We start from the raw sequence: 22,973 nt of genomic DNA, 5'->3' as shown, positions 1-22,973 counted from the left end.
TTGTGAGGAGAGTTGGAACAATTTTGAGGAAGATATGTAACGCGTGTCACATACATGTAGGAGACACTGAATGGAAGTATCAAAATAAAGAAATAACGAGAGGATCATAGCTAAAGTGGGCTCAACGAGTGTCTTGATCGGAGTTGGGAACGATTTGTGATCTCTTTGAATAGTGTTGGTTGCGTTCAGGTGGCCTTTTCCCAAGCATTCTCTCATTAAAAACCCTCCCTTAGTAGCATGAAACCATTTAAAAAGATGGTAAGAGCAAAAGAAATGAGAACAATTTTACCTTATCAAAAGGAGTGTTTTGCTTTTTGTAAAAGTTGCATCAAAGAGAAGTAATCAGGCTAATCGGCGAAAACTTGCTTAGTTTTGCATTTGATTGGTTGAGAGAAAGGCGCGAGTTTTCTGAACCAATCACAGAGCGAAGTAGAACAAAATTAAAGCCACCCAAAATCACTTGCAGTACTCTATTGAAAATTGCTCTAAGGCCCTTTTTTTTTTTTTTAAGTGTACTTAACAATTCCCCACAAGTAGCTTTATACAGACACCGAACCACAAAATATATCTTTTTCTATCAATTAAATATAATTTAATTTAAAAATTTGAAAATATAAGCGAACAATTTCGACGCAAAACTTTCTTCCTGTGACCATAAAGCTTATTAGTCCAAGGCATGTGTATTCAATTTGACATGATTGTTCATGAAGTAATCACGACCCTGTCATCTTGATCTTTGAATCCTTTTGGGCTTCATTGTTCTGAAAAATGGAGACCTAGTTCGAAAATTATTGGTGTTTTTCTTTCCTTTGTCCTTGTTCCTTGCTTCGAGTTCCTGGTTACCTCAGGCTCAGACGTCAAGAACAGGTTACCCAACATTTAGGGCCTCAGACATCCCACTTCTTTAACTCTCTATATTACATTTTCTTTTCAGGTATATAACAAGATGACTAGCGCTCTTCAACAAAAATTGTCTCTTGAGGATAAAGTCCAATGGATTGTAGTGATTCTGTTGTATCCAGAGCCGACAGCTGTGAAGGAAAATGAAAAGAAAGAAAGAAAAGAAGAGCTTTGATTAGCATGAGCAGGTTGGAAAGAAAGATTTTTTCCCCTTTTCTTAACCCTTTGTACCCCAACATCAGTATGCATATTCTCCATACTGATCTCTAAACATTTTCCATGATACTTACAAGGAGAATTTTTCTAACAATCAAGAGCTTTTTGAGTTTGCGATCATTTCACTTATTCTCATGACCTTCATGTTTGATTCAGGGGTAATAATGTATGGAGAAATTAGATGCTAATTACTCTTAGGGGTTAAAGGGTTATATGTACTCACATCTCTCCGTGGAAAATTTGTCACTACTTTATATTCACTGTCTAGGAAACCTCTTGTCTGTACAAACGTTAACACAACCTATGATCAAATTGAAACACGTAATAAGTAACACGTTTTCATTGAATGAGAAAAAGTTACTTAACCTTTAGATTCCAATATCAGTATGCATATTCTTCCAACTGTTATTTACATATTTCCTAAGATGAAGAGCTTCTTCAGTAAATGATCATTTCCTTTATTCTCGTAACCTTGACGTGTGATTTGGGGGTGATATTGTCAGGAGAAATTAGATGCTGGTCATTCTTAGGGGTTTAAGGGTTAAGGCAACTTTTAGGTCTCTCCCTCAGAACGAGGTCCAATGAAGACAAGGTGATTTGTTGTACTCACAACATCAATAATCAAGAATACAAGCTTGTGTTTAATGTTAAGCGAAAATCAGTATACATCAAACCTGGAGTGGATTGGTGGCCAAGAATCTTCGTGTCACAGTATCACCATCAGGCAGCCTAAATCGGAGATTGGAAACTGGAGCTGTACATTCAGACCCAGGCTCTGCAGGAAGGTGATCCATCAGAGACAACCGTTGAGCCTAGAATCGAAGATCAAGGTCACAGCTTGAAATAGGTCTCTTTCATAAGAGACAGTTTAAATTTTTTTTTAATACACCAACGTTAACCTCATCAGTCTCGTTCCTGTGAGAACGTTCCATCATTTACGAAAAGATTGATGAAACTAGGAGAACTAATTTAAAGTTTCCCATTACTTATTACTGTTGGAGCCCCCATTATGAAAGGGGTCTGATAAAGGAGCAATGGAAATGTTGGCGCATCATGAAAAGTTACGCCCAAATTTTTCAAGTTTTCCGCTAGAAATCCTTTTTTCCTTTTCTCCATTCTTCGCTATCCTTGTTCTTTCGTGGTTTAGTTTTTTCTCTTCTGTGTTCTCCTACTTAAGGCAACTAAGCTTGAATCACCCTTTGAAGCCGAGAAACGAGAGGAGGCTCGATTACTATCCGCTGTTCGGAAAATGAGCCCGCGCCCCTCCTTCGAAGTTCCCCGTCGGGATGATCGAAGACCAAACTCGAGAAAACATCGGAAATCGAGCCTTGAGTGAGCCATACTTCCTTATCTTAGATAAATGAGCTTCACCCCTGCGTAGATTGTTCTTGCATACCTCTTTCAGCTGCGCTTCGTGAAGCGCTTGTTCTTCGTGCAGTTTTTTCGACAGCATTTCCTCCTCTTCTTGTCTTTTTTTCTCTTCCGCCTGAGAGGACAATTGGCAGGAAATAATTAGGCAGTCAACGGGGGGGAATATAATAGTTTTACGTTTCGTACACAACACTTGCTTATTCATATAAGATGTTTCTGGTAGTCTTCTTTTCGGTAAAGAAATAAATATCAGCTATAAAATTCTGAACTGTGCAGCTACAACAACAACAAAGAGACATCTATTAAGAGTCGCACACCTTAGCTCTGTCTTGGCGAAGGGAGGCCTGGTATGCTTCATCCTGTTCTCTCTTTACCAGTTCCCTCGCTTCTCTTTCTTCCTAAAAAGTACCATGAAGCAGAAAATTAAACCTTGTTACTACCCTTGGAATCAAATGATGAAAAATCGTATATTTTCATTCACGGTCTTCTGTGTAGACGCACTCGACAACGTAACCTCTTTTAGGGTACAGCACAAGAACCTCAGCCATCGCACAAGGCAAGATCATTCGATATGGAGTTCTACGCTTTGACAGCCCAGGCTATTGACCTTCCCCTCCCCTTCAATCCAAACCTTGATCACCACTTGGTTATAAGACAACACTGTGCAAGTATGAGCCAAGAGCTAATATCTAGCGAAACCACACGCCTACTTCAACCAAGCAATTTTAAGTATTCAGACAGTTTTCAACTTCCCAGTTGTTCTATATTCACTCCATCCTCTCCTTGAGTGGATTACGTGGATGCTCCTTCGGCCTATAAGAGAAAACCTTTATGGCGCCAAGTTACTATTCCTCTATTTACCTCTTCCCTAATTTCAACGTCCATGGCTTGTTGGAATGTCTCGTGGGCGCTTATTAATCCTGTCATGAGCTCGTCAAGGGTAACAGTACCTATTGCGAAACGAGTGTAAGTATGATTGTTTATAGAAAATATGGTAGATCGAGGAAACAATTGAACAGAATTAGAAGAATATCTGGTTAGTGCTCCGCACGCTCTGGTTGGTTGATTTTGTTTGCCATACTCTACTGTGCGACCTGCCAAAATTTAAAGATATCTCTTTTGTCAAAATCGCCCACTATTTATTATCAAATGTTTATAACTTTACAAGACAAGTTTCAGTTTAAAATCGTTAGATTTCTCAGAATTGTGCTGAGACGTGCCAACGAATGAACCACGATTTGAAATGAACTCGTTTCGCTTTTAACGAGCGTCAGCCGTTCTGCGTGACAAGAAATCCTTTTGAAAACCTGTCAGACACACAACAGAGATATTACAAATATCTTCTCACAACTGCAAATTACGGATCCTTGTTTTGTTACCGTCGATTTATGAACCAAGCGCCTCGGTTCGAAGTAACATGGAGGACCACGTGCTCGGTTGGCAAGTGGTATTTATAAACAAATCCAAAGCAAATCTCAATGTAAACCATATCTGATCTTAAACACGTTGGCCTAAAAATCATTAAAAACATTTATGCTTAGTTTGGGATTAACCAATTCTCGAAACGCTGGCAAGCCTTCGTTACCGCTCTCATATTTAAATCAACAAAAACAGCAATAGTTTGTACCTTGAAGAACTGAACAAATCTCCATCGCTGATCTGTTTTTCATTGCAACTAGAAGAAGAGGATACTGTTCGGCCCCAAACCCCCTAACAGTGCTCGCGGCCACACTACCGAAGTGCTGCGTTACCATGTCCAAGAATCTGCAACAAAATGAAGGAAATATTTGTGTTTTGAGCTCAAAAAGAGAAGAGCGGTTTAAAATAGGGTCTACGCTTTAGCTGCTTACGACTTGGACTTTACATGACCTCTTCCTGGACTTCAGCGATTGCTCAAAAAGCGATCAAACTAATTCAGGCTGACGATGAATTTTTGATTTCTGTTTTCACACTTTTCGGTAATAGTAACGTAATTACATCTTTGTCTGTGATCGTTACATGAACTTAAACTATTTAAGTGTTAATCAGCTTTTTAATCACGCATCGAAGAATTTTGGAGTGCTTTCAGACAATAAAACGTGAAAAAAGTAGTCTCTTTTACTGTTTTAAAATACTTTTTGTTTTCCAAACACGGGAACAGCATCTATCATTAGACCTTACAGGAAACATACACAAACTGCAAGACCTGGAAAATGAAACTCTTAAATCCTAAGATTTTCTAGGTTTTCATGAACAGTCCAAGTTCAAGTAAAGATGTAAAATTTAGTAACTTGGTAATGAACATTACTTAAGCAGTAGTGAAAATAAGGCCTGTACGGGATTTGAACCCATGACCTCTAAGATACTAGTGCAGTGCTCTATCAACTGAGCTAACAAGCAAGCTAAGAGCTGGTTATTACGTTGGTTCCTAATAAACCCGTAAATTAATGAATCAATGCCTGTAAATATACGAAAATCATATATATGAACTGCCGTTTAACAAATGAATTTGAATGCAATCTTCGCAGTAATGAACTCTACTTAAGCAGTAGAGGGTTTGGTTGAACAATAAAAGGTGCCGCAAACCAAAGTCAAAGCATTGAGCGCCAAAAAACACTAGCTTCGATTACAATGATAAATGACTCAAGACAGAATCACAGACCCAGAAACATATGAATCTCGCATATGGCTTCGCTCACAAAGGAGTACTTTGTGGCTTAGTTGGTAGAGCATTGGACGGCAAAATCAGATGGTCTTGGAAGCAAAGCTATAAAGGGAACCTAGATTTTCTCTTTGTTGCACGCTTGTGACAAAAGTCTACACAAGTTTTCTGAAATGACTCTGTTTTGTATACCCACCTTGTTCTGTTTGTATCATGAGTCATGTCCCAGGCCCACACGACAAAATTACCACTGATGTAGTTCACAATAGTGTCCGAGCAGATCAACTGGCTGAAAGACGAGAAAAAAAAAGTCGATGTGCATTTAAAATCAAGCCAGTCTTGTAAGTAGCACTCTCAACAACTGAGTGCTTTCAAACGAGGACAAAACGATGACAACTGTCTCTGAACACCACGAACAAATAAGACCTATACGCAAAAACAATTACCCAGCTTCATGTGCAGGGAATTGAGTGTCCAATTCAAGGGTGATTTAAGATTTTCATCGGATTGGCTCAGAGCATGACGCAACTTTTCCAGACCAATAACAGGGCAAAGAAAAGCAAAAATTTATAAAAAAAAAACTCAGATTTTTTTTTCAACACGCACTCGAGAATTACTTTGAAATGCGAGGCATAGTGTGGTGATCAGTGGAGAGAATCCACCACATCGAGGGGGTCTGTTCTGAGATCGCTCTGACGAAGGGCTAACGCTCGAAACGTCAGCCTTTAAACTCTTTACGGTGGCCAATTTACGTTTTCAACTCAGTTGTTAACACCACCCACCGCCGCAGCACCACAGTTTCTTTAGAAACTTACCCCCTTTACACATTGAGAGGAGTTCAATATACAATACAATACTTCAAGCTCAAAAGTAAGTTCACAGTCTCGACTCGAAACTCGATCCTCGATACTCGAAACTGTCGAGAATCGAGTAACGAGTAACGAGTAACGACAATCGAGGATCAGTAGCAGTACTCACCTACAAAATACATTTGTTAAGATGCTACCATCGTGATGTAAATAAAGAAGTAACGGTCTCCTCTAAAAAAAATGGACCATAACCATTCAAATTAAGCAAAAATCCATATCAAAACAACAAAAGAAAAAAACCAATCCACAGAACTCATTTGATACAGATACAAAGGAAGATAAAAGATACTATGAAACAAGTTGTGCATCTTGCAAATTTTAGCCTGAATTTTCCAAATTCACTACTTGCAATCAAGTCAACCTTTGCTTCCGTTAGACATCCTTACTTCATTCCTGGTTTATTCCCACCTCTTTTGTCTATAAAGCAAAGTTTTCACATTTCTCGGTTACAGAGACAATTCCAGCTAGCCTTACTAGTACATACCTCTTTAGCTGAGGCTCCACCAGCTTCCTGCATAGCTTCCGTAAGTGGACCCATGTAAAAATGAGGATGTATTTCACCATACCTGATAAAACAACAAGACAACTTTCAAAATATTGTTGAAGTGTAACTCAACTTAACCCTTTAAATTCCAGAAGTGATTAACATGAAACTTCTCCCTATAAAATCCATACATTATTCAGCAAACAGTTAATGAGAATATTCAAACTTATCAGGTAGAAGCTTCTATCTTGATCTAGCACCAAGTTCTTAAAACCAATTTACAAGGAAATGTGTAGTAGCTTGAAGGGAGGGTTAACAATCAGATTTTGGGCATTAAAGGGTTAAGGTAATGTGGTACTGGTCAGTTAATATCATCATAAAAAGCCATACTGGAAAGTTGGCACTGTGATATACGCAGGTGAAAAATAGAAAGGTGTTATCTAAGATAAGGATCTGGATCATAAGTGATTACCATAAAGGTCACAAAGTGTATCATCTTGTCTTATGTTTGCAAGCTTGGAATTTGTCAAACCAGCACTAAAATTGATTTTTGAAAGATGTTGCAACTATTATATATAACACTTTCATCCTGCAATGAATGCAAGGTTTATACCCTTTTTCAGAAACAAATTTCAAGGACTTTTCCGGAACTCAGATTGGTTTTTTTTTCCCAGGACTCAAAATTTAACGCTTTTCATTCCCACAATTTCAAACTCAATTCTCCTTACAGTCTACAAACATTCCTCAAATTCAGAAACTGCTTGAGTCAAGCAGATTTCCAGGACTTTCCAGGACCTATAGTCTATTTCCAGGACTCTCCAGTGCTGGAAAATGTCAAAATAAAATTCCACAACTTTCCAGGTTTTCCAGGACTTGTAAAAACCTTGTGAATAGCCTTATTACTAGACGATCTTGTTCAAATTATTCTGCCATTATTGGCGGTGCATTACTATTGGTAATAGTGAGGTTTAAGTAACAATTTTTTCCAACTTGGAAAAAACTTTTGTCTCTGAAACTTGTCTGAATATTTGCCTTTTAAACCAACTGAGATTTCAGATGAAAGATGCTTCTTAGGACTCTGAGTCAGTTCCATGCAACACATTGACTCAGAGCAAGTATCTGCGTGATTTACATCAAATTACTGGTATACACAAAAATTATTGATAGGAAAGGAAATCTTACCTTTCTTCAAACTGAGCTGTAAACTTAACTAAATTTTCAGCAGTGTCTGTACAGTTTTCTTTCACTTCAAAAAAGAGATAATAACAAAGTTATCAGTCATCTTATGAGATAACTTAGTCCCTCCATCCTAACATAAGCATGCATACGTGTATTCTTCATACTGTTCTCTATACATTTCCTATGGTGCTGACAAGGAGAATTTGTTGAACAATCAAGAGCTTCTCCAGTTGGCGATAATTTCCTTTATTCTTGTGAACTTCATGTGTGATTCATGGGTAATTTTGTAAGGAGAAATTAAATGCTGGTCAGTCTTAAAGGTGCAAGGGTTTTGCTAAAATAGGACCAGCACAGTCATGTGAAAAAAAGCACTCCCCATCTTGAAACAATAAGAAATTCAAAGGTTTTTTCTATACAGCATGCTAGAAAGGTAAACCTTCATATGTGCTTTGGACCTTACCAGCACATGTACATCTGCTGGTCAAATGTTTGTGTTTAGGAAAAGAAACAACTATGGAACACCATTTACTTACACATCGTACTAATTTGTCTTCTAGATGTTGGAATATCACAAAACATGTCATCATCATCATCAACGTGAAAAGAAGGATCTTCATTGTCACTGCTGTCATTCCCATCCATATCAACATCTGCATGCTTTTGTTTAGGTTTTCTAGTCTGAGGAAAATAATCATTTCATTAACCTTCAACTGCCATGAGTGATCAAAACAGAATTTCTCCTTACAATATCAATATCAAGCAGACAAGTGATGAGAATAAAGAAAAATATCAATTAGGGGATTATAAGTTGATCCAATCCCAAATTATCCAAACTAACATCACAAAAACTGTATGGCAGACAGAAAGGATAATTACTAAATGAGATCTTGGGAGTTAAAGGGTTAATTCTTGGACAGACTTACCGTTATCCTTTTGGGTAAAAACACATTGTTTAGGTTTATCATTGGGTAAACCCTTTATGCTATAGCATCAGAATCACATAGTAGAAAGTACAGAAAAAGGAGAATTACTAACAAGATCTTGGGAACAAAAGACTAATAATCAATAATAATAATTGTAATTACCTCTCTGACTTTGGAAGGACCATCCTCCCTTCCATTATTCATTCTTAAGCTGTGCACAGGAAATGACAGATTTGCTTCTGCAAGGCTCATCTGAAATGACAATATCAATTAAGAATTTCTAGTTGTTATGATAGAAACACAATGTCACTACACAGCAATTTTCAATTGTGCGGTAAATTATAGTAATCCAAGATTGGTTTGTTTGTGCTTTAGTTCCCTGAGTGCTGGGTCCTGTAAAACTGCACAATCTCAGTCAATCAGGTTCAAATTTAAATTAAGTACTGTCACTGGAGAAAAAAATTAAAAGGGGTATTAACCTCTGTATCACACAATTTCATGAGCCAATTCTACTAAAACACTAACTACTAGTAGATCAGACATACAAGCAGCTGCAGGGGAAGGGACTATATGCAATCAACCTCTGATGATAATAGTTCAGTGATAAGACCTTCTGCTAGGTCACCAAGAGTCAAGGACTGATACAATGCAGTATACAATGAAGTATACATACTTCATCAGTGACACCATCAGGCCAGCCTGACCAACACTGATGTCTACATGGAACACCAGACAGTGAGAGAATATCAGCCTTAACCTTAAACACAAAAGCATCATAAAATTTCATTATTAACTGTTACAAGTTGAAAATTTGATACTTATGACACAAAAACTAAAAAACATTCATGAGTGCTCTAGAGTTCTAGGAACATGTATCAACTTGATATATATTAAAATATTATGTATTTATTGGGAAGGCTGGATAGGAAAATATTTGGCTCTTGGTCAAGACTTATGAACTGAGAGCCAAACTTTCAAAAATTTTGTTTTTCTCTGGACTGGCTCACATCAACCTGTGTGGCTTTGCACATGTCAGCTTTCATCATAGTTTGCTACAAGATTACGCACATTGGGTGGGATGTGTCAAATCATGATAATTAACTTGTATATGTATATGTGACCCTCCATGGGAAAACGGACATTAACGCTTTTCCGTTAAACAGTCTTGAAAAACGGTTGTAAGCAGATAGTAAACGGCTAACTCGAACGTTTAAACGGATGCCATAACCGCTTAAACGGATGGAAAAAAATTTAAATGGTTGACCAAAGTCCAAAAACGGATAGCTTAGGCCTTCAAACGGTTGACCAAAAATAAAAACAGATAGCACGAAACATTAAACGGTTGACCAAACTTCAAAAACAGATAGCTCACACTGTTAAACGGTTGACCAAAAGTAAAAACGGTCAACCCAAAATGTTAAACAGTTGACCAAAGTCCAAAAACCGATAGCTTAAACCAAGAAACGGTTGACCAAAATCGACAAACGATGAGCTAAAAATTAATGTTTAACGGCTGTGGTTGAGCCGGCGAGATCTTCTGCGGAAAAACTTTCAGAGTGACAATGGATAATTATCCTTTAAAGTGAAAATATTGAGCATGATAATTTGAAAAGTAATAACTAGCATATACTTGCACATTTTATTTCTGGTTTAATTACTGCTGCTTTCATGTGACATTCATGAAATAAGCGCAATTTACTGAGAATAGTTTCGCTGCTGAATATCCTGAACGGCTACTGCGAGAAACTCATAATCTTCTCCTTTGTTTATTCTTATTATTATTGAAAATGAACTTGAATTTGTAACTTACCTCTCCTATAGTCTTTGTTAAAGCATAAGGTAAGTTGAATTCGCTACTTCCAAACTGAATGTTTAACATGATCTTTTCCAGTGAGTTACAGCTTCTTGAGGATGAGCTGGAGCAAAAGAGGAAATCTGTTTTCATGACTTGTTTAGAATAAATCAGGATGGGTGTAAGTCTAAAAAAGCTTTCTATGCTATAATCATCAAAAGTTGCACAAGGATTACAATCATGAAGTTCTCCAACAAAGTACACTGTCTACTGAATACCTGCATTTAACAATTTTGTCACCAACTCTTCCATATAATGGTGGATATTTGAACAAACTTATGATGCAGTACCAGAAATCGAACAAGATTTTCAAGACTTTATTTTGGCAAAAAACAGACCCAATCATACCCAATCATATTTCTGAACCATTTGCAAAAATGAAAATCTGTTGCACTGAAGTTCAACATTCAGCAATCAGTGCTCTTTGAAGCCTAAAGAGTAAAAATTAGGTTTATTTATCATTCTACCCTGATAATATTCATCTGGCCCTGGTTGTTTAAAGCCTGGATGACCCTATCCCCTGGATAAATCTCTGTCCAATGGATAGCGCAGTATGTTTTGATAGCGTTATCCACCCTTTATAGAACTGGGCCCTGATTATTTGATATCATTACCTAGTTTCACCATTCATACTTCTTTTGAAAGAGCATGGTTGACTTTCTTTAGGTGTCTCTGTCACCACACAGCTCATCAAAATCAGGGCTGTCTCCTCTCTTAAGTTTAAAGTGCTCAGTACACTCTGTAGAGGAGAGATTCAAGAACAACCAGTAAGGAATATTATGCTATCAAAAGCAGTGAATGAGATACATTAGTGGGGTTTAGGAAAGTTCTACTTGTTATAGTCTAAATCAATTGGGAGTAACTCTTGGCTGTTAACCAACTGCCTTGCTTACATGTAAGTGGAAGGTACATGCCTAGGGTTTCCAGGGATTCTCACTGTGTTCAATCAGACCCTGATAAAATTTACATCATTGGTTTTCAAATTCCAGCCATCCAGTCATAAGCTACCATTCCAGGCACCCATCAGCACTGATTAGAACTGTTAGGGTGGGGAAAGGGTTTAGTAGTGTAGGGTGTAGGAAAATGACAATTATAATAAAGTTCGGATATAACGAGCGCTGTCATTGGTTGAAAGAGCGTGCTCTATGAGAGTATAGAGCATAGAGCTGAGCTAAAGCTGTCACGCCATCTGCCAATTATACTATGTTCGACCTTTTCCGGGACTTCTTTTTAGCTTTTTTCCGATAATTGAAAGTGAAATTTCGGAACAAGCGAGCAAAGGTTTGCAAAAATGCCAGGCGCAGTAATTTACGTTACTGTAACGTGAGCAGAGACAAAAATCCTCAAAGATAAAACAAGATAGACAGTCCAAGTTTTTTTAACGGTTTTCACGCTCAGTTAGATTGCGAGTTTATGTACAGTAATAAAAATCAAACGCAGCCAACACTTGTATAGTATATAAAGTTTCAATTTCGAATAGAAAAAAACAGGAATTATGAAAAATATAACCTGGCATAACTGTTAAAATTCATACTAATCATGATGGTGTCAGAGCGACTTAAGGTCTATCGCAGCTAGCTAATCATGGCGATCTTCGGTCATCGCGGTGGAGCAAGCCTCAGGAACTAAATCGACTACCCTTCGAGTGAAAAAATAAGAGCTTGCCCTGATTACCTTTCCGATGCGTTGTGTGGAAGGCCAGATCAGTCACTGCAACCGAGTTTTACGGCGCTGTCATTCCGAGCGATCTTTTTGTCTTAGTGAATTCGGCTGTTGTTCATTCATAATACACTCGCCTTGAACAGTTTGTTTTCTACTTGTCATGTGAAATAACTTGCATATTTTTGTGAGCTATGATTGGGCCGAATTTCACTGAAGAAGTAGGGGGAAACTATGTGTTTCCCCCTACACTTCTTTCGTGCTCTAGCCGCTTCCTGTGTGCTTTATAACAGAACAGAGCACAGTCAAGGCCTCTCTATTTGTTAATTATAAAATGGCTCGAGACAATCATTACCACCTTGCGTGAGAACCTCATACATGCAATAAAGGGTTAAAACACTTTAACCCCTAGGAGTGATTAGTAACTATTTTCCCCTATCACTATTACCCCTAAAACAAACATTACGGCCATGAGAATAAAGGAAATGATCACTAACTAAAGAGGCTCTTGATTGTTAAACAAATTCTCCTTGTCAGCACCTTAAAAAATGTATGATGAACTGTAAGGAGAATATGCATACTGATATAAGGGTGTAGAGGGTAAATATAGTGAGAATGTTCCACAAAAGCCTGGTATTGACTAAGCGCTGATGAAACATACCTACTGAGCAAGTGGTGATTACAACTTAAGTTTGTAACTTGTCTTTTAACTACATGTAAATTTAAAAGAAAAAAAGCCATCTTTGTTTACTTTAACACTGGTATAAACCTTACCTCATCACTTATCTGCAGATGGTGTGGCCATCCTAGAAGACTTTGTTGGTCCATTGGTAAACCAATCTGCATCTCTAGCATTCGCTTGATTGTACCTGAATTAAAGAGACAAATAAAATATACCTTGAGTCACAAGTGCAGGCAGGAATAGATGCTATCTGTGAGGTTCTTATGAAGAGATGGAAGATTAACCGAGGATTATAAACTAGTCATTACACTGCAGGATTGAAAACTGTTTTGGGATTAATCCTTAACTCCTTAGCTCCCAAGATCTGATTGTTAATTCTCCTCTCTTGCTGGTATACATTTCCTTGTGAATTAGTCTCAAGAATTTAGTGTTAGATCAAGGTAAGAACTTCTACCTGATAGGTTTGAGTATCCTCATTACCTAATTGCTGGATAAGGAGAAGTTACAAGGCAATCACTTTAAAGAGTTAGAGGGTCAATTCCAACATCAGATTCTGCAATCATAAATTCTCCCTTCTGCCTCCATTGAATCTTGTCAGGTGAAGTTACATGCTGATCACTTCTTAAAGTTGATGGGTTAAAATCTTCACTCCCAAGATCTCGTTAGTAATTCTCCTTACTGTCTGCCATACAATTCTCTTATAAGTTTGAAGAATTTGGTATTTAATTGACTAGTGATTCATAACTGATATTTTTCTTAAGTCCCATCACTTTTCTGCTTGATATTGTATTGACATTGTAAGGAGAATTTCTGTCTTAATCACTCATGGGAGTTCAAGGGTTTAATACTTCAACAACAACATCAACTGTACCTATAGTTTCAGTCTCATCTAACACAATTGGAATAGTTCTTTCTTTCCACTCAATCAGAAACTTTATTCTTCTTGAGGATGGCTGTAAAGGGATTGCATTTCCAATAACCTCCCCAACAGAAACTGATGATATCGTAGAACCACCTGAAAACTGGTCTGTAACCCAAGCAGCATCGGGTACAGGAGCCTCTGGCATGCTAAATGGTGTAGGAGAGTATAAAAACAAATTAGCAAGTGCCTCAAGATTGTAAATGTGATAGGAGTGAAAAAAGAATGGTTAGTAATCAGCCAGACATAAATGCTGAAGTTAAGCCCCATGGTGGATTGTAAAAACATGAAATTTAAAGAATAAACCCTTCCTAAAGTTGTAAGGTTATTGCTTTGTCAAAAGCCCTTCATCTAGAGCTCTTTATTAAGCCTTTCTTGGAGTAAAGTGGTCTAAGGAAGAGCTTACATTCAAACATCAGTTTCACAAACTAATGATGTATATTATACAGATTGTAATAAAAAGACAGTAAATTGGGTGAACCTACAATCAGCATCAAAATTAGTTGACACATAATATTTGAACAGTACTATTTATCTGGAGAATAATACTCTTGTTTCTACCACACTCTAAATCATTGACAAGACCTTCCATCCCCACTACCCATTCATTGTTGCCTTTATGTAGCTAAAGGTTCATGGAATCATGATAAAACATTGTTTAGGTGGGGGAGGGGGCAGATAGGTTGACTTAACAAGGTCAATAGAGATAAAATTGAAGTGATAACAAGTTAAAGAGTTCACTTTGTCAACATTTTTGTCGCCAATTATAGGACTATCAATCATCTCTATGTAAATGCTATTATTATCCACACAAGGCTGACACCATGAGAGAAAGGAGAAATTATCAAAACAAAGGAAGAAAAAAGAGAGACATTGAAATGAAATTAAGGTTTCTCTACATTGCTAATCGTGTATTACACTACTATCAAGCATGCAGGGGTAATCCTAAGAAAATGTACTGTTGGTCTGCAGCAATGTCAACATGTCTGCACCACCTAATAAAATTATCAAAAAGGTCTTCATTCTGAAGAGATTTGTACGTTTAATACCAAGGTAATTTTTCTGCATTCTTGTTAAAGAAACTCAACTTCATTTAGAGTGATTTAGAACTTGATAAGGAGTATATTTGATATGGATGACATTCTCTTGGTCAAGAAAAGAGGCCACATGCCCTGAAATTAGTCAGCAATTATTTCCCCATTATAAGGAATTGTAGATACGAGAAAAATATTATTGATAGTCACTGGGGATTTTTCTTTGAATATTTTTCAGCAACGTTTGCAAAGGAGTAATTAGAAGGATGATTGAAGAACTTTACAATTTCTCTGCAGTCTTACAAAACTGCCTTCATGTTCACGTTCGGTGTTTTGTGACAAGTCACGGTAATAATTAACTCTTTCATTAAAATAATTGATCCATGTATCATTGTCTACATGTAAATTATCATTTATTAAACTTTCTACGAATCACGCGCTTAGAGATTCAGTCGATCAAAAGTAACACGAAAGTAATTTTGCCATCTATAGAAGGTCTAGGATCTATAAAAGGAATATCGAATGTGGTTATGACAGATTATTTGGAAGAAAATCTAGGATTGCGTACAATTCCCATTCGGGAAATATCTAGATTCAAACCACATCATTTAATTAAGCTGAATTTTTTTATTATTATATAAGACATGACATGATATAAAGCATATAAACAACACAAACCGTAAAGGCGAATCCGTCTCGTCGGCTAGGACTGAATTCACACATGCCTAAAATCGTTACACAGTAAAATAGACGAATCAGAGCCAATAAAACAAGAGACAACGGACATCTCAAGAAAAACTCGAGGGAAATAATCACAAACCGTCAAGTCCCAATTGTGATGGTCCAGGAGTGTAATACATTCATCCAAATTCTCGATTCCCGTTATACTCTGTTGAGAAAATGAAAGAGGAACTCGCACTTAGGAAGAAGTAGAAGAAATATGGAAAAATTAGCGATTTACCTGAAAGTTTGCGAGGACCATCTCTCGGTCGCCGTCTCCTGCCATCTTGGATTTTTCTCTGGTTCATAACAAATCATGCGCATGCGTTGTGAAATTGCGAGCATCAGAATGATTGAGCGGAAGTGACGACATGCGGTAGGACTATGACGAGGGTGGAGTGGGTGAGATAGTACCACAAATTACTTCGAGAACTTTCCCAATAACCTTTCTCGTTAGAGAAAGAAGAGGATGTGGCCGATAGTGCCGATGATTTTTGTAACGGATAGGACCTATGATAATCAAGGGCTTCCTTTCCTGCTCTTTCCTTCAGGAAAAGCGTCTTTTTTTGTTGCAGCGGGTTTTAAGCTGCGAACGAAATTGAGATAGGTAGAGAGGGAACGGCAATTTTTCCCAAGAATCGGGAATTCCGAACCATTTTAAAGAACTAACACCCAAAACTTTTGCAATGGACTTTGATCAAAATAAAAAAGGAACTCTTGATTTTCCAAAGCTACTTCCTACTCCCACAACAAATATCACAGTCCGAAAAATACAGGAATGTTGATAAGCTTTGTCAGAAATAAAGCTCTCTGCTTTCATCGTAATACTCCTCCACCTGCTCGTAAGTTCTAAGGTGCCTGTCTGTGGTAAGTAAACACTTTAATTGAAAGGGGTCGGCGAGGCTTCAGTTAGCATCCCCTCTTTAGCAACTCTTACATCGTTTCGAGCTCAAAACATTTTGCGTGTTCCAATCGGCTAGTCATATACAAAGCCTGCAAAAAGGTTTAAGACTATTCCCCTGTTTCTTCCGTAAGAATGAGGTGAAAAGTTGTCCAAGAGATCAGTTTCAAGACATTATCTCACCATGTCAGCGGCGTTATGACAATCTGAACTATTTTTATTCTTATGCAATGAGGCTAACGAGCTTATCAATCATTACCCATGCCACGGAACACTTTAAAAGGCCGTGAAACTTGTATAATTCCTTTAAAACTAGCTTCAGCTTTTTTAACTGATATTCTTAAAAAAAATTCAATTTTTCTTGTTACCTAATCTTGCATACAACGCAAGGTACTTGTGGGCCGTGCTTAAACCACAAATACAAATAAGAAATAATTCATAAAATGGAAAAGTGTATTGATCAAGGAAACGAATAATTCACTTCAAGAAATTGCCTTCAGTTACTGGATATACATCAGAAACTCAAAAAAAATCTAACATGATGTGATGTCATCTCTTAGGGATTCGGGGAGCTGTCCTTTGAAGGCGACAAATGTTATTCTTAAGGAAGTTCCGGTCATTTTACTGTTCTAATCGCTTCCTTCTGATATAGAGACTTCATTTACGTGGCTGGCTTTTCTAAACAAAAGGCACACATGGTAGCAATTTGAAATTCATTAAACACATTAGTTCACTTTCAGGAAATTCTTATATTTAAAGTTCCATATCATTCGCAATGTCCTTTTTTTCTATGTCCATTATATTCGTGCTTCATATAAAGTTGATTCCTGGTCAAGTGGCTTGTCAGGCAGCCATATAGCATCTCTGCGGGCGGGCTGTTACAATATTCGAGTTGCTAAAAAAGAAAGGAGCATGACTGTTATTCCCAACCTGATAATACTATCGTTGCCACTTTCATTTTCGAGGAAGAAAGGGTGCCACCAAAATAATATTGCAAACCAGCACTCAAAGACAGAACTATTCAGCAGCACGCAAGATCTGAGGTGCAAAATCGAACTGGTCATTTTTACGTTTCATGCTGTCATCAATCACCATGACAACGGAAGCAAAATGGATCTATATCCACCAATCACAGCACCTTAACGTAAATTTTCACACTCTTCAAAATATACGACCTTTTTTCCTGAATTGTACCGAGCCATGATTAATGGCTGCATAAAATGCTTGCTCATTGTGCTTGGTGCTTCTCAAAAACAGAAGATTTACGGTTATCTGAAGTTTTGCTAGCATCAGGTGAAAGATGATTTTTTTTGTTACAGAGAAACCAAAACGCAGTCCAGTATTCTTACAAGATCTGAGAGTGAGAGGTAAGTGAATCTAAGCTCATTTTTTTTTAGGTAAAAGAAATGAAACATACTATCCTATACATATATACCTGAAATCACCAGAACTTAAATCGGGAATACCACTTTTCTCCACTTCGAGCCTTCTCCTGGATGATCTGTTGTCCTGCATTAACATCTTTAACTTTTGATAATATCTCCGCGTGACGCTTAGCTTCTTCGAAGTATTCCACGCGTTGTTTCCAGCCGGGTTTGGCTTCATTCTTCTCAGATTCTATGACAAGCTCCAGATACTGCACTTGAGTTAATGGGTTGGGTTTCAGGGCAATTTCGTCCAGTCGACGAAGGCTTTGCTGTGCTTTGTTTATCATGGTCATTACACTGCTGTGCACACCTTGAAGAAATTCCTCAAGTTGTTCGATCATGCCTTCGATTTTAGACTTCCCTGAAACAGCTCTTTCATACTTCATTTGCAGGTCGGCAGAAGTTCTGGTTTCCACGACTGATTCGTACTTGATTATATAAGGAAGGTTTTTGTGAGCCGACCAGATGCAGTTTAACGTGCAAATTCTGCAATTTCCAGTTGCTGAATTCATGGCCCAACAGCCACGCTTGCTGGAGTCATCAGCAATCATACAATCCTGGTGGCACGTGTAATTGCATTTTAGGCAGGTGGTGGTGTGTCTCCCAGTTCCTTTGAGATCGATATAATTTGGCTTTGTTATAACAACTTCATAAGTGAAATCTTTGTTGGTTTCAATCTCGCTGACATGATGTTGTAAAACAAGCTCTTCTTGCCTCATTTCTTCAATCTTGTTGAGGCCCATTGTAATTTGAGGGTTCAGACCTTCAATCAAGGTTTGAAGCTGTTCACGTTCATTCAAGACCTCTTTAGTTAGTCGAAGACTAACACTTTCTGCTTTTGCAAACTCAGTAAAAAAGTTCTGAAAGGATAGATAACCCATCTTCCAAAACATTGCATCAAAGCTCTCTTCCGTTTCTTTGTTTTTGGCAAAAAGGGCTGAATTGTTGAATTTGAAGTACTTGCCACTTGGAATGTTGGCTCTACTGATGGCTTCAAGAACTGGGGGATGTTGGCCATCTGCAAAGGTCAGCATCATAAAGATATTTTTGGAAACGTCGTTTCCAAATATAGATAGGACTGAATTGAAGATGTACTCTTGCGTTGGAGTGAGACGTGCTAGGGAAGCTTGCGTAACGAATCCGACTGCATCAAGGTGGTCGATACCATTTGGTGGGGGGATGGAAAAGAACTCCTTAATCTGACTGATAATAAGCCTATCCCTCTTCAGACCTTCTGTATCACCAAACCCTGGCGTATCAATTATTGTAAATATGTACGGAATGGCTGAACCTTTCTGAGGATAAATAGTGTAAGCGGTGATGTCCTTCGTCTGACTGTAAGCTTGAGATACGCTTTTGTCCTCCTCGATGAGTTTAAACCGAAAATCGTCCTTCCACTCTACTCCCAAAATGTAATTCACCATGCCATTGATCAACGTTGACTTGCCAGCTCCAGTAGCTCCTACTACCATAAGAACTTTCTCAGAAGGTCCTCCTTTAACTCTTTTGGGGGGCTTTCCGATGCTTTGTTTCGTAATCATGCTGTTTTGTCTTCTCATTCTTGTGAACATTGGGAGTTTGTAAATTGACGGGGTGCCATCTTTAATCTTCTTCGAGGAGGGGAGCAAAACCTCTGCCGGTTTATAAGGAACAAAAAACTTTGTGGCCTTATCATGCGAGGTTTTACTATTTTGCGAGACACCACTTGTCCGTTTACTCTCTAGCTTGCTTGCAGTATTTTCTTGATTCTTTCCGCTGATTGCTTCACCGCCTTTCGCTCCTTCGACATCGTCTCTGGACTTGGAGGACGATGAATCCTTAGCCTTAGCTCCATTTAGACTGAGGCTCTGTTTATCTGAGGATGACTCACTCTTCTTCTTGTGGAGGAGGTCTGGTTCGGGTTGAGTCACGGGATCTTCAGTAACAACACTGTCACTAGTAGCACTTACAGCACTTCTACCAGCTTTGCATTCGCTGTTCACCTTAAAAAGGTAGGTAGTTTTTGCCTTCAGTCCATCAACTGTGATCGTATTCTCTGGTCCCACAGTGGGCAATGACTTCCAATCGCCGACAGAAGGTCTGAAGTGGACTGTGTAACTCTGGACCGTTTCTTTTCCATGTGGAGACTCTTCCCATTGTAGAGTAATACTAGAGGCACTTGTCAAAGTTGCAAAAGGCTTTCCAGGCCCACCGGGAAGTTCAAAATCCGTAGATTGACCGCCATCATACAGACGGACACCAAGAACTCCTTCGCCTGTGCCCTTCTGAACGTTTGTGACGATGAACTTTGTACGCCCGTCATGTTCATTTTCCCGGACAAAATCCCTGAAATTTCTTGCCTTAGCCTTGCTTTCGTTAAGTGTTTCAGGATTTTCATACCAAGGTTGTAGTGAGAGATGTTCCGGTGTCCAACTGCCAGTTCGTAGAAATGTATACAGTTGTTCAACCAGTGCATCTTCATTCCCAGCCGTCATCAGGGAAAAGGAAACAACCTGATCATACTCCAAGCAATTGATCACACTGTCAAGATCTTGCAAAGTCGTAACCAGTTGGATTCCCCTAAAGAATTCCAGGTACATGGACAACAGTTTCATCTCCTTCTTCATGCCACTGATCCACGACGAGAGGCGGTCGTGATGAAACGGAGAAGACGCAACTATGTTGAGAGCGTCGGTAAGTACTTGCTCTTCTTCATCACCTCCTCGCACCACTGGCAACATCTCGGAAATTGTCTTAAGAATGTTCTTTTTGTACCTGGAAACCGCTTTTCCGCATCTTGCGATCCGCTGTTTGATTGTAGGAAAGGTGGAACATGTGTTATCATCGACGAGGCTACATAAACTCGTTTCAAACTCGTTGAAATTTGCCAAGACGTTTTGCAAAGCATCAGTCACATGAGGGCTAACCTCGCGCACTCGCCGTACCAGTCGTGGGTTCAAAGTGCTCAGTGGTTGGAGCCAAACCCTTTTAGGAACTTCATACACATGGCTTTCTTCGTTTTTCTTGAGTTCACTGTAGGCCCGCAAAGCATCTTCATAACTCATACCACCGGTGGAACGAGCCTGGTCTCTGTCTTCATAAAAAGTACAAACAAGTTTACATAGTTCCTCCTCGTCTAGCTCCGTTGCATGTGCAGATCCATTACTTTCTGTCCCAGTTTGGGACAAGGAGTCGACAGCAAACTTTAGGTCGGCTTCGACATCGGTAAATGTTTCGTTTTCGTCTAATCTTCTGTCGAAGACGAAAATTGCTTCTCTGCCATATTCTATACGCGATACAAAGTGAGTAGCTCTCATCTCTGAGCTTAGGTCTCTGTGCGGCTCTGTCTTTGCTTGATCCATGCTAAGTTCTTCAAATCTTGATGTGGCTTCATACTTGAGAATAATGCGAACCAGGTTGTTCTTCTTGGAGAGATCCCCATCAATGATGAACTTTCCAATTCCATATGGGTTGACCAATCCTGTCATCAAACTCAGTCTAAAGTTAGAGTCAATACCAAAAACCTTTGCCATCTCTTCCACATTCCCGCTTGGGAAGACTTCGTATTTAGACTGTGGGGAGATGCGTGAGAAGGAGATCTTCTTTTTGATGTCAGATTCCCACAATGCTGGCCCTGTAACAAGGTGGTGACTACGATAGTCGTACAGCATTCCCAACTGAAATGGCTGCCCGAAAGAACGGACATCCAGGACGCCAACGTTGTCGCTCATGTTGTTTCACTATAACATGAATTAATACCAAAAAATACAAAAAAATATCATTTATCTTTCCGTTATACCTGCTCTTGTGATTTGTGTGGCGTTTTGCCATGTGACACCAGTAAGGTTGTTTTTATTCTGTACTCAACGTGTTTAAACTTTACACAGCAGTTGAAATCAAACTTTTCCTTTAGAGCTATTACTGAAGCACCTTCACCAACACAAATGATTATGAACTACTCTGACTCAGTTTTAACTTTTATTGTTGGGAAAAAAATCTTCTCAAAAGGAGCGAAATTTGTCTTAGTCAACCTGTACTTATATCAATTAACATCAATAAGCAAATACAACCTCGGCCTCTTCGCAAAAATTTCATAGAATGATTGACTCAGGTAAAGCACTGGTGTCTTTAGTGATGTAAAGGTTGATTAAGTTTGGAACCCTCTGATTTTTAATCAATTAAATGATCATTTCTTTTGCATCCTGACATGCCATACCGTCTGAGAGAGAGCGAATGCAGAGGTGAAGAGACAAATACGCTTAAGAGACGGTTTGTCTTCAGTTTCTCAACACCGTGTTATCAGTTACTGTGACTTAGAATGCCTCTTCTGATTAGAAGACAATTTCATACTTTATCTCAATGTAAAAATGGAGCAATTACATAAGATATTATTCAGAATTCTTAGAAATCACGTTACGCTTGGCCAAATTTCCGGGAATAACTCGTAACGCAATTCCGATTTCCTGACTTTACTCAGCGACTCGTAGGGTACCAGGAGTTTACAGCGATAAATAAGGAGATGCGCTTTTGTTGTCGAAAAATGGTTTGTTTTGAGATGCATCCATGCATCATCATTCGAAGACCGATGTCATAGGCATTAAATTTCCAAGTTTAGCGAACGTAAACGAAGAGGCCTCCGAGCTCTCTCCCTTAAAGACATATGCTTTTGAAATTCTGGATTAACATTGCCCAGGTTATAAGTGATAACCTGCATCTTTCATGATATGAAATTTATTTGAAAATACGAACCGTCCACTGCCACCACCCAATCGAACAACAAGATCCATTCTTGGCCGGTTGTAAATTTCTTTTAGAGCTATTGCGCATGATTGGTGTTAGTAACAACAAGAAAACGTTCGACCTACCTTTTCAGTGGACGGACGGTTGCTTACCCTCGATTTCCTTGAAGGACACGTAGAGTTACTCGTTTTGGAAATCACTGAATATGCACAAAACTGCGAAGCCTTTTCCCGGAATCATCGGCAAAAAAGCTGCAAATTTCAATACAAGCAGACGTATTCTTTATGAGTGCTTCTGATTGGTTCCTTTGCTATTTAATCTCAGTTTAACCAATCAAAGCCTGCCAGCTGTGCCGTGTAAGTCAACAGTGCATCATTATTTCCAGTTTGTGCCCCGGGGGACCGCTATCGAAGATGTATTGATTCAAGGTCACAACAATCAGAACTATAAGGGCTAAGTGGAAAGAAAATAAGGCAA

At 38.6% G+C, this 22,973-nt stretch overlaps 2 protein-coding genes across 3 annotated transcripts; both read right to left on the bottom strand.

Moving 5' to 3' along the window:
* Window positions 1-512: 512 nt before the first annotated feature.
* On the bottom strand, window positions 513-15,746 carry LOC131788024 (FAS-associated factor 1). The gene is made up of 21 exons (XM_059105107.2): window positions 15,691-15,746; window positions 15,550-15,618; window positions 15,408-15,454; window positions 13,648-13,844; window positions 12,869-12,963; window positions 11,050-11,174; window positions 10,394-10,499; window positions 9,257-9,340; window positions 8,746-8,835; window positions 8,194-8,338; window positions 7,664-7,727; window positions 6,482-6,563; window positions 6,107-6,168; window positions 5,325-5,417; window positions 4,115-4,251; window positions 3,349-3,437; window positions 2,805-2,885; window positions 2,513-2,602; window positions 1,791-1,928; window positions 1,340-1,417; window positions 513-1,031 (listed from the first exon to the last, which is right to left on the bottom strand). The coding sequence occupies exons 1-21, from the start codon at window positions 15,733-15,735 to the stop codon at window positions 951-953; spliced, it is 1,998 nt and encodes a 665-aa protein (XP_058961090.2). The 5' UTR covers window positions 15,736-15,746; the 3' UTR covers window positions 513-950.
* An 866-nt stretch (window positions 15,747-16,612) lies between these two features.
* Window positions 16,613-22,819, bottom strand: LOC136277295 (uncharacterized). 2 transcript variants are annotated; one of them, XM_066159187.1, is made up of 3 exons: window positions 22,622-22,819; window positions 17,786-21,496; window positions 16,613-17,245 (listed from the first exon to the last, which is right to left on the bottom strand). In XM_066159187.1, the coding sequence occupies exon 2, from the start codon at window positions 21,485-21,487 to the stop codon at window positions 17,792-17,794; it is 3,696 nt and encodes a 1,231-aa protein (XP_066015284.1). In that variant the 5' UTR covers window positions 21,488-21,496; window positions 22,622-22,819; the 3' UTR covers window positions 16,613-17,245; window positions 17,786-17,791. The 2 variants fall into 2 exon arrangements, with proteins under 2 accessions (XP_066015284.1, XP_066015285.1); XM_066159188.1 differs by having other exon boundaries at window positions 17,786-21,503; window positions 22,623-22,819.
* Window positions 22,820-22,973: the final 154 nt, after the last annotated feature.

This window comes from Pocillopora verrucosa, chromosome 12, assembly GCF_036669915.1.
Source record: "Pocillopora verrucosa isolate sample1 chromosome 12, ASM3666991v2, whole genome shotgun sequence".
Taxonomy (NCBI): Eukaryota; Metazoa; Cnidaria; class Anthozoa; order Scleractinia; family Pocilloporidae; genus Pocillopora; species Pocillopora verrucosa.
The sequence above is the reverse complement of the archived record's forward strand: the minus strand, read 5'-3'. Positions and strand labels throughout refer to the sequence as shown.